This window comes from Xenopus tropicalis, chromosome 7 (genome assembly GCF_000004195.4).
Source record: "Xenopus tropicalis strain Nigerian chromosome 7, UCB_Xtro_10.0, whole genome shotgun sequence".
Taxonomy (NCBI): Eukaryota; Metazoa; Chordata; class Amphibia; order Anura; family Pipidae; genus Xenopus; species Xenopus tropicalis.
The window spans coordinates 5851371-5868002 of NC_030683.2; the positions used below are offsets into that span (position 1 = coordinate 5851371).

Here is a 16632-nt window from a genome sequence, read left to right on the forward strand (position 1 = left end):
TCCCTTGGACCGATTCGGCAGCTTCTCAGCCCGTGTAGGGGCAGAAACGAGGGGCCTAGCCGACCAATATCTTTGGCCAGATATCGATTGGCCAGGTTGGACTGCCCCATTGCCGACGTTAGAATTCAATCCTTTGGCCCCAGGGCCAAACGATCAAATTCGCCTACAGGTTCCCCAATATTGCTCACCCGTAGGTGGGGATATTGGGTGAAGATCTGCTCGCTTGGCGACATCGCCAAGTGAGCAGATCTGCCCGTGTATGGGCAGCTTTAGACCAGATATTGGTCAGTTAGGCCGGTCGGGGGTGTCCATACAGGGCCGGATTTTAAATACGTGCACCCTTAGGGCCCTCACCCCTCTCCCACACGCTTGCACCCCTGCACCCCTTACTCTCTAGGTGCTCACACCCCCAGTGCTCGCCCCACCCCTTTACCAACCGGCTTCAGTGCAGATGCGGCCAGCATGCTGCCCCTTGATCTTTATGGCCCTAGTCCAGGGGTGGGCAAACTTTTTGGCTCAGGGGCCACATTGACTTTTAAAATTAGACAGACGGGCCGGACTGGGCCAGCATTACGCCATTCCCGTCAATCCCGAGACGCCAAGTCTCGCATGCAGAGTCGGCAGGTCGGATTAAAAAGACCAACGGCCCAGACGTTGCCCACTGCCCACCCCTGCCCTAGTCCCAGGCCTCCGAATCGGCAGCTGAAATCTGCCCATGTGTGGCCACCTTAAGACTGCCTATCTTTCTCTTCAGGTCCTCTTCTGGGTCTCCTTTAGTCAAATATATAAGTGGTTGCTAGGAGAAGAAAGTCTAGCATCCAGATACCAAGTAAAGATCCATCCCACAGCAACAATGTCTATTATACTGATCACAGCTGCCAGAAGGCCGTGCAACATGAATGGCCAATAAGAAGCAGTGAATATGTTTGTTTAGGGTCACTTTACTGCATCATTGGCTCAAAGTGCTGGAAGAGCTCGTTAATGTTTCCTTAATTACCAGAGTATATCAGATATCAAGTTGCTAAATCGGAGGCTTTATCTCTAACAAATGTACCATCTGGGAGCAGGAGAAGGGGAGCGAGGGGAGCAGAGGTGAAGTAAATCTTTCCTAATGAGCCTGAGTCCCAGTTGTTTATGGGGAGGAATAAATCAGGAGGCAGCGGCTCCCAACGAGGAGGCCCAGACAGCAGTGCTGCTCCCGCTCAAGCCTCCCTCTCACGGCCTTCTCTCTATTTACACATCACATCATTAAAAGCTGCAGGTGGGTAACGTTTCCATGAGCGGGAGGAGCAATTAAAAGTGATGATTCACACGGATAGCGCGGCACAAGGACACATTTATTTACCTAATTGGTCCCCGCCACAGACTGGCAGTATGGCACCAACAGCTCCCGAGGCCCAGTACAAAGGGATGGCAGTTTGCACTCAAGGGCTAATTTAAAGGGCCACTATACCTTCCGCTTTGTGTAGCACCTCTGCACTTGTCCTTTTTAATATACTGAAAAGAAAACATATTTATTTGCCTTTTCTCCTGTACAGAGAGATACCATAAAACTATGGCAACATAGGGATTCCCCTGTACTAAGCACAATTCAGCAGGAACAGCCCCCTAAGTTTGCTCATAGCCTGTACAGAGAGATACCATAAAACTATGGCAGCAGGTATCAATCCGCATGTTGAAGGCAAGACAATACACTCCCATAATGATGCAGATGCTCATTTTCCATATGATGGACACAATAAAGCTATAAAAGGTGATTTACATCCAATGTTTGCACTTGTCTTAGTAAACGAGTGTGTCTAGTTTAAAACTCGGGCTGGTTCTGTTCTATAAGACTGACATTGTTTAGAACTCTACTTTTTTTTAATTTCTGGCTTTTTTTTCCCTTTAAACTCTGCAGAAACTCAAAACGATTTTTCCAGCCCGGCCTGCAGGAACAAGCGGCTCTGTAAGAGAAGCAATCATTTATGGCTGACAGTTTTTCAGAGTGAGTAGACGGAACTGACAAAGGGCGCATTGTGTTATGTCTATGTTTGGGCAGAGTTATTAGAGAATAAATGAGCTATCTGGGGACAATAGAGCCCCTTTAAGTGCTTTAACAGACAGATATACCGTACCTCGTCCTTTTTACACCCTCATGGAGCTGCAGAACAGATACACAAAGCCAAAATATTTCACTATTGATTGCCCTTTTCTCTTTCTTCCTATGTTACGTCACTTGTTCTGCGAGACTCACAGATGTAAAGTGCAGATGTAGGTAGGGCGGCAGTAATTGCTGGGGAGTCGGAAAGAGCACAATGGAAGATAAGGGCAGCCAAATTGAGGCAATCTTCCACACCCGCTCCAAGTTTTAATTAGGTCCGAGGGAGCGCCAAATACGCATTGAGACTAACAGGTGCTGGCACCGCCCCGAATGGGCCGCCTGGTACACTGGCACTGCTACATATGGGCTGCACTCACATCAAATACATTATCAAAGCATTGTACAGGTGTGGAAAGGAGTGAAACGGAATGGACTGACTGCAAATGAGCCCCCAGGAGGGTTTGGGGGTGGATGGGGCAGGTGAAATTCCTACCCAGGATAAAAGTGAAGGACGCAGCAATGGGATGGCAAAACTAGAGAGAAGGGAGCAGATAACGTGTGAGGGAGGCACACAGGCACCAACACCCCATAAATGGGAGCAAACAAATACTGAAAAAAATAAATGGCAATAGAAAGAAACAAATGGCACAGACAGCCAAGGACAGAAGGAAAGTAGAGTGAAATAGGCAGATGAGAACAGTAACGAAATGGAAGGAAGGGAGAGAGAGAGGGAAGAATTGGAAGGAAGGGAGCGATATAGGGAGGAAGTGGAGGGAAGGGAGAGATAGAAGGAGGAAGTGACAGGAAGGGAGAGATAGAGGGAGGAAGTGGAAGGAAGAAGCAATATAGGGAGGAAGTGGAGGGAAGGGAGAGATAGAAGGAGGAAGTGACAGGAAGGGAGAGATAGAGGGAGGAAGTGGAAGGAAGAAGCAATATAGGGAGGAAGTGGAGGGAAGGGAGAGATAGAAGGAGGAAGTGACAGGAAGGGAGAGATAGAGGGAGGAAGTGGAAGGAAGGGAGCAATATAGGGAGGAAGTGGAGGGAAGGGAGAGATAGAAGGAGGAAGTGACGGGAAGGGAGAGATAGAAGGAGGAAGTGACAGGAAGGGAGAGGTAGAGGGAGGAAGTGACAGGAAGGGAGAGATAGAGGGAGGAAGTGGAAGGAAGAAGCAATATAGGGAGGAAGTGGAAGGAAGGGAGCAATATAGGGAGGAAGTGGAGGGAAGGGAGAGATAGAAGGAGGAAGTGACAGGAAGGGAGAGATCGAGGGAGGAAGTGACAGGAAGGGAGAGACAGAGGGAGAAAGTGACAGAAAGGGAGAGACAGAGGGAGGAAGTGACAGGAAGGGAGAGATAGAGGGAGGAAGTGACAGGAAGGGAGAGGTAGAGGGAGGAAGTGACAGGAAGGGAGAGATAGAGGGAGAAAGTGACAGGAAGGGAGAGATAGAGGGAGGAAGTGACAGGAAGGGAGAGATAGAGGGGATACAAGGGAAAAGAAGGAAAAAGCAGACACTCAAGTAACAATATAGGCAGTAAAAGAGAGACATGAAGGAAAAGACAGAAAGAGAGAAACAGATAAACAAAGGCACAGGGGCAGTAAAGCAATGACACTGAGATAGCAATAGAGAATGTGGTGGACTGGCAGAAAGTAAAGGGGTAAAATGTTCAGGCAGAAGTAACAGAGCAAAGGGCTGGCAGCATAGGGCGCTACTAGATTGGCTCAGAGGTAACTTGCAGACATTATAATCACATATGTGACTTTCCATGAAATCAGGGCTCACAGTTAGGCTTCCCTGAGTGAGAGTGGGGAGCCACTCATTCCCAGCAAGTCACACAGACTGCAGGGCCCAGTACAAAGCCACTACTTACCGGTGATCTGCCTTTCTGCTGATGGTGCTCCGCTCCTCTGCCATGTCGGCCCATCTGTGCTGTTCCGGGGGCTTCGCCGGATGAGAACTTCAGGTGTGAGCTGGTAAATGGGGAAAGACAATATGCAAGTTTAGGTGCCAGTAAAAATTCAGTCACGGTACAGCCAATAAGGGGGTACGGGAACAACATGGGGTGACTCTCCTGAGCGTTAGCAGTTGGTACACGAGTTTGAATGTCATTTTAGCACATTCATGGGCTTTCTTATACCTTAAAGGGTTTGTTCCCCTTTACATTACCTTTTAGTTTGATATAAAGAGTAATATTCTGAGACAAGTTGCCACTGATCATTTGTAGTTTTTTAATTATTTCAATTTTTGTTCAGCGTCTCTTCAGTTTGGAGTTTCAGCAGCTATCTGGTTGCTAGGGTCCAAATTACCTTAGCAACCAGGGAGTGGTTTGAATGAGAGACAGGGATATGAATAGGGGAGGGACTGAACAGAAAAATAAGCAATTTAAAGTTACAATAACAATAAAACTGGAGCCTCACAGAGCGATAACTTTTGGCTGCCGGGGTCAGTGACCCCCATTTGAAAGCTGCAAAGTCAGAAGTGAAGCCACTGTCGTTGATAAAAACCTGTGCTGCAACTTGCGCAGTATTTACCAAAACAGATGCTAATTGGTATCCACAAATAATCCATTTTCCCCCAAATTAAGCGCTTTCATATGTCTGGTTGGGCGGTTTGTTTCCAAGGGGACCATGGGCTCTGTGGATTGGTCTTCGGATGCACGAACGCATGTTCCCTATTAGCATCGCTGTTCAGGCTCGTTACTGTGTAATATGCAGGTTACAAATAGGCTTGGAAGTGCGCTAATTACAGGCTGAGGAATTATTGTGACTGTTACCCAGTGAAATGAAAGCTGTTTCGCTACAAGCAGGGGATGATAATAATGTGTCTCTATGGAATAGAGTAGGGAGCAACACATGCTTTATGGTTACAGCAGCAGAGCTTCTTATAGGAAACTATGCTCTTACTCTTCATCCACGACAAGGAACTGCAACTCCCAGAATCCCCTGTCTACTCCTAGACTTGCAGATCCCTATTGTACTCTGTGCTATAGCTGTCTGCAAAAATAGCATTCATTATATGTATAAAATAAACCCACTGGAAAATGTATTAGTTGCTGTTCACCTGTAAATTAACTTTTAGTACGATGTAGAGGGTGCTTTTCTGAGACAATTTGCAATTGGTCTTCATTATTTATTATGCCCGGTTTTTAAATTACTTTGTCTTTTGTCCAGTAGCACTCCAGTTTGGAATTTCAGCAGCTCTTTGGTTGCTAGGGTCCAATGTAACCTAGCAACCAGAAAGTTGTTTGAAAGAGACCCGGGAATATGAATAGAAGAGGGCATACATAGAAAGTGATGAAAGTGATGAAAAGTAACAACAACAATAAAATTGTAGCCTGACAGAGCAACAGCTTTTTGGCTGCCGGGGTCAGTGACCCCCATTTGAAAGCTGGAGAGCTTGAAAACTATAAAAAAAAATAAAAAAAGTGTTTTCATTCCAAGCAGAGTGAGAGAAAACAAATCTGTTATTGGTGCAGATATTTTATGTCTTCAGCATCTGCTCTGATCTGTGGCTTGTGAATTCCCATCTGTCCAGCCCAGAATGTTGTTAGGTGCTGCCCTATAACCTAGCCGGCTCTGGGCATAAACAAAACCAACTCTATATTTTGCTGCATTCCTGCCAGTGTGTGGCTTAAAGGGGAACTAAAACTCAGCAAAGAATTAGGCTAGAAATGCAACGGCTTAGGGTTTATTTATTAAAGCCCTGCATCTTGCCCCATGGGGCTCCATTCTACCTTAAATAATATACATGGCAACATAGAAACCAATACATCTGCCACGGCAGTAATAATTAGCCCTGTAGAATCAGCTTCTATGTAACCTAACGATCCCTTAAGCTTAGCTTCTAAACAGCAGCCTAGATCACACTGAGCACGTGCGGAGCCACCGACACTCAAAATACATATGGAGCGATTAGCGGCTCGATCGCAGTAACTAATCGAATCGATTTACCATCATAGATCAATATGCAATTCCCTCCCCGAATCAGTCATACTGGCTGATACATTATATAGCTTTAAGAAGGGGCTGGATGGCTGTTTAGCAAGTGAGGGAATACAGGATTATGGGAAATAGCTCTTAGTACAAGTTGATCCAGGGACCGGTCCGATTGCCATCTTGGAGTCAGGAAGGAATTTTTAGAGAGGCTTCAGATGGGGTTTTTTGCCTTCCTCTGGATCAACTAGCAGTTAGGCAGGTTATATATAAGCATTATGGTTGAACGTGATGGTTGGACGTATTTTTTCAACCTAACTTACTATGTTACTATGTCATGGCAACTAATCGCGCATTGTTTGCACTGGGCTGATTAGTTGCCGCAACCTTTTAAAAAAGTTGCAGTGACTAATAGCCCCTTGTGTCTTCGCCGTAAAGGCTGAACCTCTAGGCTGCAACAGTAAGTTCTATTTAGGTGTTAGTTCTCCTTTAAGTGAATAATTGGATTTGTGCTTGTGCTGCTGGGGAAGGGAAAACGCTTAACTTCCATGCTAACAATACTTGTCCCCCTAACACTAAACCAGTGTCCAGTGGTACTCGCTCGCTTAATTACTTAAACTCCATTTGCCATGGCCTGCCTAATTACCTACTCTATATCCCCCAACGACCTCGCTAATAACTTTTCCGGGTGCTCTGTAGTGGTACGGACGACACTTTCAAATTAAAGGCAGTTTCTACTTTCACACCTGCCGCCGGCTGCAAATTGAGAAATTTTCACATGGGCTGATTAGTTGGCTGAAGCAGCTTGTCTGTCTCTGACAAACGCTCCGGCGGAAAAACACAAGGGCTCGCAGCAGCAGGCAGCCACGTAGCCACAGCTGGACACGTTGTTTAGTGCCTCTGTGTGGATTGTCAACTAACGAAAGCAATGAAATTCAGCCGGGTTCTATAAAAAAAAAATAAAGCCCCGGTTCTGCTTGTTTAGTGATTGGCTGGAGCGTCTGAAAATGACCTGTACCTGCTTCACTGCAACATCCATCGTTCATAGTGTGTTTCAAAGGATGGCCAAGCTGAAGAACTTGCTTATACTCCATGATTAGGCCAACTGCATTCATTTGATGAAGATGGACACCATTGGCAGCACCAATTTACTGCCCAGGGACAACATTGGCTTTGGCCAGCGCAACCCAAATCATTAAGTTCACTTACTATGGGTTTGCAATGGAATTGATAAGCTTGCCACATCCACCTGGGGCAAGTTACCAACTAACAGGGTTGGACTGTGCCGCCGGGACACTGGGAAAAATCCCGGTGGGCCCCAGCGTCCCAGACCCAACCCTTGCAGCACTCCCCCTGCCCGACAGCTCCTGCCCTGACGCGTTAATTTTACGCGCTCGGGGGGTTAGGGGTGCCCCTCGGGGGGGGGGGTATGGGCGTGGGCACCTACAGGGCCCCTGGGGCGGGAGCCCCGGTGGGCCCTTCACCCCCCACAGTCCGACCCTGCCAACTAAAACTGCCTGCCTTTAGCTTCCAAGTGAGGTGATGCAAAAAGCAAAGACAAAGAGGTTATTACCGTTGATCTGTCGGCTGGTTTCCCATCCTATAGTTGGTTAAAAAGGGGTTTGTGGAATCATAGGCTGAGGCTTGCCCTGCGCTGTCCGGGGACCTCCCATCAGAGCCCCAGTCCAAATTCTCTTGGCTTTGTCGCTTTCCTTCCTTTTTTCCAGTTACTCTTTCAAAGAGACTGACTTTGTCCTTTTTCTTCACCTCTTTCTTTCCTTCCCCAGATTTGGAGAAAAGCCCGCCGGAAATGTTCCCCGGCACAGTCTTCCCACCGGTTTCCCAGGAGTCGTTCTTATCAACGTACGGGGTCCACTGCCTAGGAAGGGTGGCAAACTTTTGTGGGAGAGTAGGACTAACAGTAGGGTCTGGGTCAGTGCTCCCCCCAATAGACCAGTCGCTTCCAGTAGGATTGGTTTCTACTTTCGAAGTGTCCACACTCATGGTTCGCCTGTGCGGTGACTTAGTGCTTCCTGGTAAATAAATAGTGACAATTACATTAGTACAGGTTGAACAATCAGCCATGGTAGCATTTTTAGGCTAGGTTAGACAGCTATGGTTATACCATAAGCCTGGACATCAGGTTTCTGGTGTATAAATGACTTGCTATACCCATAATTAACTCATGTATACGGTTTCCACTAGACAATGCCTATTGTTTTGTCTCTGAGGGGATTCAAAGCCCCATAAACCCTAAAACCTAACTGGTTGGGTTGGATGAGTTTGTCAATGGGAAAGGCTCTGTCATAAAATAAAGCACAACAGCCCAATAGCTATCCTCCATACTGTATATGCTGATCCAGTATACTCCTTATCCCATTTGTTCTTCCATATGGTTGGCAGCCCTCTGCCTAATCTGTCTCATCATAGTTGCAACCAGGAATATCAATAATATCAGTGGCCGGAGATCCACCAAAACACAGAGGCTCAGATATGTTCCAGGAGCAACTTCCAGAAATCAGCGACGCATATGCCATCCCACTGGCAATTAACATTCTTGCCAGTGGGATGGTATTGCGGGGAGATTAGTCGCCCGTGGCAACGGAGATTTGTCGCAGGGCGACTAATCTCCCCGTCTGTCACCTCCCTTAAGTTAACTTTTGTTATGTTATAGAATTGCCTATTCTAAGCAACCTTTCAACTGATCTTCATTATTTATTTCCTATAGTTGTTGATTTGCCTTTTTCTTCTAACTCAAATGGGGGTCACTGACCCCAGTAGCCAAAAAACTATTGCTCGGTGAGGCTACAATTTTATTGTTATTGTTACTTTTTTTAACTTGTTTTTCTATTCAGGTCCTCTGCTATTCATTTAACCATCCTCTCATTCGAACTGCTTCCTGGTCGCTAAGGTAATTTGGACCCTGGCAACCACATAGCGGCTGAAACTCCAAACTGCAGAGCTGCTGAGCAAGAAGTGAAATAACTAAAAAACTACAAATAAATACCTCTGTTAATGTAAACATATAAGTGCAGATATTGATTCTTGAGCCAGCGGCATATTTACCTATATATTCCCCAATCAATGTCTGATATTTCTGTGTATGTTCAACTCTAACTGCTGTACTGATTAAAGATGTAACCAAAAAGCATATATTTAGCTACTACTCACCGCTCTCGTCGGCTGCACTAATGGAGTCAAGGGGCAGTTTAACAGGAAGACCAGCAGCGTTCATCTTGGAGGACTGAGGCCCAATTAGATCTGACATTGAGTGGGCAGATGATAGGCGCTGTGGTCCCAGGAGGAACGGCTTCTTTGGCTTGTTCCTTATGTGGATCTCTTTGTCACCGGTGTCCTGGCCCGAGTGCAGGTTGCTGGTACTGGGTATAATGGCAGACGAGGTGTCCGATCCATCTGGTTTCCTGCCTTTCATCTTGTCCTTTAAACGGGCAAAGGGGGAACGCGTCTTGTCCTTTACGGACAGGTCGAACATGCTGGCCGTCATATTGTTTCTCATGAATTGTATGTTGACCTTTAGTTCTCCTCTCTCCTTGTTCCTTTTCCCCTGTTTGGATTCCAGCTTGTACCATCTAAGGGAGACAGAAATAGGGGTTAATAATCTTGACCTTTGGGGTAATGTCAGGGACATGGATATTAAATGAATAGCAAGCGACATGACATTTATTTTGCTAGGGCCCCTGTAGGAGCCAATATAGCAGAATGCAGCTGTACACAGTCTTAGGACTTGATGGCACACAAGTTGCAACACCCTGCCCATGTGGCTTATTGCAGGGGCTCCATATGTGCCTTTTTCCCACCTCAGCAGGCTGCTGCTCACCCACACGTGCCAACAAGTTGGCGTCACAAAGCCACCAAGATGCGCCCGTTCCTGCTGAAACAATTTGCACTCGCTCAAGCCGTGGGACTCCCTGTCATGTCTGATTGTCATGTTGTCCCTGCTGATCAGGAAAAGCTTCTGTGTTGGCTACATGTTGGACGATCAGCCAACACGTAATACTATGGGGAATGTGTCAGTCTCTTCACTCCACTATGTACCTCAGTGATCCCCAACCAGAGGCTCAGGGGCAACATGTTGCTCCCCAACCCCTTGGATGTTGCTCTCCGTGCCCCCAAACCAGGTACAGGTATCGGATACCTTATCCGGAAACCCATTATCCAGAAAGCTCCAAATTACGGAAAGCCTGTCTCCCATAGACTCCATTTTAATCAAATAATGCAGAATTTTAAAACTGGATTTCCCTTTTCTCTGTAATAATAAAACAATACCTGTGCTTGATCCCAACTAAGATATAATTACCCCTTATTGGGGCAGAACAGCCCTATTGGGTTTATTTAATAGTTAAATGATTCCCTTTTCTCTGTAATAATAAAACAGTACCTGTACTTGATCCCGACTAAGATATAATTACCCCTTATTGGGGCAGAACAGCCCTATTGGGTTTATTTAATGGTTAAATGATTCCCTTTTCTCTGTAATAATAAAACAGTACCTGTACTTGATCCCAACTAAGATATAATTACCCCTTATTGGGGGCAGAACAGCCCTATTGGGTTTATTTAATGGTTAAATGATTCCCTTTTCTCTGTAATAATAAAACAGTACCTGTACTTGATCCCGACTAAGATATAATTACCCCTTATTGGGGCAGAACAGCCCTATTGGGTTTATTTAATGGTTAAATGATTCCCTTTTCTCTGTAATAATAAAACAGTACCTGTACTTGATCCCAACTAAGATATAATTAATCCTTATTGGATGCAAAACAATCCTATTGGGTTTAATTAATGTTTTATTGATTTTTTAGTAGACTTAAGGTATGGAGAGCCAAATTACGGAAAGACCCCTTATCCGGAATACCCTTGGTCCCGAGCATTCTGGATAACAGGTCCTATACCTGTAGTTATTTTTCTATGACTTGGGGGCAAGTTTTGGTTGAATAAAAACAAGATTTCCTACCAAATAAAGCCCCCTGTAAGCTGATAGGGTGCATAGAGGCCCCTAATAGCCAATCACAGCCCTTATTTGGCTCCTCCATGAACTGTTATGGTGCTTGTGTTGCTCCCCAAGTCTTTTTACATTTGACTGTGGCTCCCGAGTAAGAAAGGTTGGGGATCCCTGATGTACCTGATGGGAGACTGGCCTTCTCACCGAGTACTCACATCAGGGCCTGGCCTATCCCTATGTTGTATGACAACAGAATATCGACCCCGCCCAATAAGCTGAAGTAGAAATTAAAGGAGAAGGAAAGGTAAAAACTAAGAAAGCTTTATCAGAAAGGTCTATGTAAATACAGTCATAAGCACTCACAGAAAGTCCTCTATCAAATGAAACACAGGATGTCTTGTCCATTTTTGTAAACCTGTTGTTCACCTGTCTGACTTCCTCTCTCAGAAACATCCTTAATTCCAGTGGCCAGAGTCTGCTCCTCTCTCCCCTCTCCGCTCCCCCCATAAGAATGCTAAAAACTCCCTCCCCCCTCCCTTAGGAATGCGTGATCTCAGCTCTAACCGCTAGACTGCAGGCAGGAAGCTATTTAAAATGGCAGCTGCTGTCTTAAGCAAACGGAGAAAGCTTTTAGGGCTCTTTACTCAGGTATGGCAATGCTGTCTGCAGAATAAATATAGTGTTCTAGGTGGCACTAATGCGGCGAATCTATTGGCAGTAAAATGCCAAAATGACTTTCCTTCTCCTTTAAAGGAGTTCTCTAGCTTAAATGGGTTGTTCACCTTCAATGTCCAAATCTTATTAAACCACCAACAATGTTAGAAAATCCAATTTCCATAAAAAAAGGCCACTATAAAAGCTACTTGTTATACCTGTTAAATCAGTCCTTCTGTCTCTCTGATCAGTTTTCTGAATGAAGGGGCGTGGCCTTTTTTGAATCTGACACACTGAGCCCAGGCTTTGCCCTTACTTGTTTCCTATTGGACCGGTTCATTGGTTACTTGTGCTCTCTAACCAGTTGCATAAATTGAATGCCCATTGGTTAATTTCTCCCTTACAATGGCATAGGCAAACAGACTCAGCCTATCACTAACATACTGTCATGCACTCTGTCACAGGCACAGGAAGCAGTGCCAGACTGACAGGAGAGACAGCCAATAGGAGTTAAGCCTGCTGCCAGTACTATGCATGACATCATATAAGGAAGTAAAAAAGCAACTATAGTGTTTATAGGGGTCGCTGACCCCCCCAGCACAGGGTGTGTGCAGAAGTGAAGGATTCTAAGGAGTAAAAAGATTATACATGATATTGCAGATTATTTTTAGATACATGTATATGCAATTTTAAAGGCACTATCCCTTTAACTGGTGGGTTAAAGTCCTATTTAAACTAAGACACTCTGAATAAAGACAATAGAAGTATTCTGCTTCTTCCATAAGAGTCTTCTCATAGTGAAACCCAACGCTTTCTCATTTAAAAACATAAACCTTGGCAAAATATATTTCCTCAGTGCAGACCTGTCTTATTTCACAGCCCGACCAGTATAATTACGCCCCCCGAGACGTAACCGTGGCGGAATTAAGCGCATTCTGACAGGTGACAAACGGTTACTTAGGCTCCATAACCCGACCCCGGCATTAGGGCCCTGTGGGAGGATTAAACTCTCGGCCGAGTGGATTGCAACACTGACCACTTCACTTTATCCGTCGGGAAAGCCAAAGCACAGAGATTGTTGGCAAGGGTCGGTCCTTTGTGCGGCGAATCAAACTTCACGAGCAATCAATACCGCGCACTAGTGTTACATGCCGTCCCATAATGGTTAGGTCAATTATATGAGGCAGGCCTGCTTTTGTTTGTACCAAATTAGCTGGGAAGGGTGCCAAAGGCTGCTCTCCCGATAAGAAACCAGATATTCTAAGGGTTTCAATAGAAGAAAAATATTTACAATCCCAAATCAGCGTTTTACAATGAACTAGTGAATCTACACAACATGCGAAGAGTGAAAGAGACATTCAGATTAGGTTATACCGAGGGGCGCAGATGAACTGCAGCGCTCTGTCCCTTTCCAAGCACTTTCCCCAATATACAGATATTTTAATTTATTTTTGCAAATAACATTTAAACCATTAAAAAAGATTTAATGAATGTATATTGGAAAGTTGCTGACAAATATACAACAATTTGTGGTGGTCTTCCCCTGGTGAAAGGTGAAAACTCCACCCAGCTTTCTGTCTTAGGGTTTCACCTTTGCCGGTGCTTGTAGCCGGGCATTGGGTGGACAGTGACGTCATGGGGGCGGGGAAGAGGTGAGCCGTGACGTCATGGGAGCGGGGAAGTGGCAAGGCACTGGGCGGGGCTATGACATGGCAATCGCGATTGCCTGATTGCCGTGTCAATTCCACTAAGTCCTGCCCGGTTTTTCTAATTTGGAAATCAGGGCAGGAGCTTTTGACCCGGGCAGCCCTTCCGACTGTAGCTGCCGATATGGGACCCTAAGACCGATTCAGCAGCTTATTGGCCCATGTAGGGGCAGCAACAACAGGCTTGCCTGACCGACATCTGGCCTGAAATCGTCCAGATATCGATCGTGCAGGTTAAAACACGTAGTCGGACCGGGGACCGCATTGGCTCGTTGATGCGGTCCCCGAACCGACTGCGCCCATTACCGTCGTTATAATTTAATCGTTTGCCCCCAGGGCCAAACGACCGAACTAGCCTAAATTCGCCCGATATCTCCCACCCTTAGGTGGGGGATATCGGGAGAAGATCCACTCGCTTGGTGACCTCGCCAAGCGAGCGGATCTTAACGTGTATGGCCACCTTTAGTTCTACATTATACCTTATCTAATACTCGTGCTGTTTGTTAATCAGAAGGCAAACATTCGGCAGCTGATCGGCCTGTGTTGCGGCAGCAACAACAGGCCTGCCTGACCGGCATCTGGCCTGAAATCGGCCAGATATCGATCGGGCAGGTTAAAACATGTAGTCGGACCAGGAGACCGCATTGGCTCGTTGATGCGGTCCACAAACCGACTGAGCCCATTACTGTCGTTACAATTCAATCGTTTGGCCCCAGGGCCAAATGACCGAACTAGCCTAAATTCGCCCGATATCACCCACACTTAGGTGGGGATATCGGGAGAAGATCGGATCAAAGATCGGAACGGATCTTAACGTGTATGGCCACCTTGTCGCACAAAAGATCATTCAATCCACCACTACCGTTCAGGGCTGAAACGGCAGATAAGGAGGTAGAAACAGTAGGATTTTTACCTCCTTCTGCTGATTCAGCCCTGACGGCAGATTTTGCTCAGGCGCCTTCTATGGCACCCGATCAAAATCTTTTAACCTGCCAGATCTGCGAGTTGACCGATATCAGCAGCCTCCTGCGATATCGGTCGACTTGCCGACTTGCCATTCACGCACCGAATATCGTACGAAACGAGGTTTCCTACAATATCATCGGTGTGTGTATGGCCAGCTTTAGTTCTACATTATACCTTATCTAATACTTGTGCTGTGCTCTTTGTTAATCAGAAGGCAAACAGAGTGACTGTGCAATCACACTTGGAAGGCCACAAGAAGGTTAGTACAGCCAAAGGAAAATAAAAACAACCTCCGATAGCTGCATGGAAATGGGACCAAGAACAGGGAAGTCTTTAATTGCAAGACGTACGACCTGATGCTTTGAAAATAACCACTGTGCTTTACCCAATGGCAGTGGGCGGCCATAATGCAAAGTCTGTGGGTTAATACATTATAAACACCAGGATGGAAGGGCTGGGGAATATCTACCATTGGTGTATATCCATCATCACCCACATTTTTTTTATGGAAGTGAATTTTATTAAACTGGGAAAATTTAATGCAAGCATGCTACTTATTAATCACTTCATTTCCAGGAGTCGGCGCAGCCCATGAAAAAGCCGCACGTTAAAATATTCCTTTCCATAATCAGATATTCGTGGCCCGGGCATTGTTTTCAATCTGGGAACGTCGGCTGGCCCTTGTTTTAATTAGGAATAAACAGCCCACGACACCTAGAAACAGCCCAACCCCGGCGTGCAATTGCACTGAATGCGGAGTATAATTCGCTTTTTGTAGAGCACCAGTGACTCTTTGGGCACTCTTTGTAGTGCAGAGTACAGCTGCGCTGGAACGAGGAATCTATTAAATATATTAAAATTGCGAATCATTACCCATAAAAACACTTCATCAAAATAGCTGGAGAGCCCTCAAAAAAAAAAAACAAGCCTATTCCAGAAAACAAGGAGAAGGCAATGTTCTAGCACGGACCAGGCTATGTTCCCTTTCAAAGGCACGGGGAGTTTTAGTTAAACAATTACAGGTGCCATACCTCCGGACAAGGAGCTGATAAAACCACAAGCATTTCCAAGGAAAATGTAATTCTGTAAATAAAAATACTGGGGGTAGTGGTGCTGGTGTATTTGTATATATATAGCTATATATGTAACTGATGCTGGCTACTGATTGGTTAGACCAGGTGCAGCCAACCGTGGGGCTTTGGGAATGTTGCATAAAAACTGCCAGGGCTTTATTCTTAATAAACCCCGGACCACCAACGCCTAAATCCAATACTAAATAAATCTGTAAATTTCCCTGTAATATATACACTATTGGTTCGGTTTAGGGCAGGTGTAGTCTATAATAAGATTGTTGCTGCGCCTAATCCGGGGCAAATGTATTGTGGCGCAGGTTCCTCGGGTTCCCGCCAAACAAAGGTATTTGGTTTAACTGGGAGCGGCTGAGGGCAAAGTAAGGCCGCTAAGGAGAGTTTGCCTCTCATAAGATGGATTAAAGGAGAAGGAAAAACAAAGTAAGTTTTATCAGAAAGGTCTATGTAAATACAGCCATAAGCACTCACAGAAAGGCTGCACTGAGTCCTCTATCAAAAGAAACAGGATTTCTCGTTTTCTTTTGTGTATACATGTTTTTGAGACCTGCTCTGAGAAAATTCCTTCATTCATGGCATTTATTTGTGCCAAAAACCCTTAGATTTTAAGCTGTCACAGGGCTTTCTGACTTTTTCTCTCAGTTTGTTCTGTTTGTTGCACTCTGTTTTTCCCAGCTGATTATTAAAGGACATGTAAACCCTACATTTACCTACTATATATATAAGTTGGGCACATCCCCCTCATCCTCCTATAATAATTCACTCCCCCTCCCATCTGAATGGCTGATTTATGCTGCCAGCGGCAGGATACTACCGAGACCAAGCTAAAATGGCGGCTGCTATATTAAACAAACAGAGGGAGCTTCCAGGGCTGGTTACTCAGGTATGGTAAAGCTTTCTGCACAAACCATACCTCATATCATTTGTGCCCTAAGCCCTTAGATTTTAAGCTCTCACAGAGCCTTCTGACTTTTTCTCTCAGTTTGTTTCTGTTTGTTGCAATCAGCTGATTTTTCCCAGCTGATTATGAAAGGACATGTAAACCCTACATTTACCTGCTATATATATAAGTTGGGCACATCTCCACACCATTTGTATTGCATATATCCTCTCCATTCACCAGCACCATGACATTTTCCAAAAACAAATAGCAGCTTTTACACAGCGGCCATTTTCCCTCTGACATCATCGGTGACATTTACATCTGCAAACAGCCCATGTGCAATGTAAAGTTTGTGCC

At 45.5% G+C, this 16632-nt stretch overlaps 1 protein-coding gene across 5 annotated transcripts in view; it reads right to left on the reverse strand.

The window, feature by feature from the left end:
- rab11fip2 (RAB11 family interacting protein 2 (class I)) overlaps positions 1-16632 on the reverse strand; it is a 30558-nt gene that overhangs the window by 5816 nt on the left and 8110 nt on the right. For all 5 annotated transcript variants that reach the window (XM_012953956.3, XM_012953958.3, XM_012953957.3 and 2 more), the window contains 3 exon segments: positions 9184-9602; positions 7586-8045; positions 3951-4050 (listed from right to left, as the gene is read on the reverse strand). In XM_012953956.3, coding sequence (XP_012809410.1) covers positions 3951-4050; positions 7586-8045; positions 9184-9602 — 979 coding nt within the window.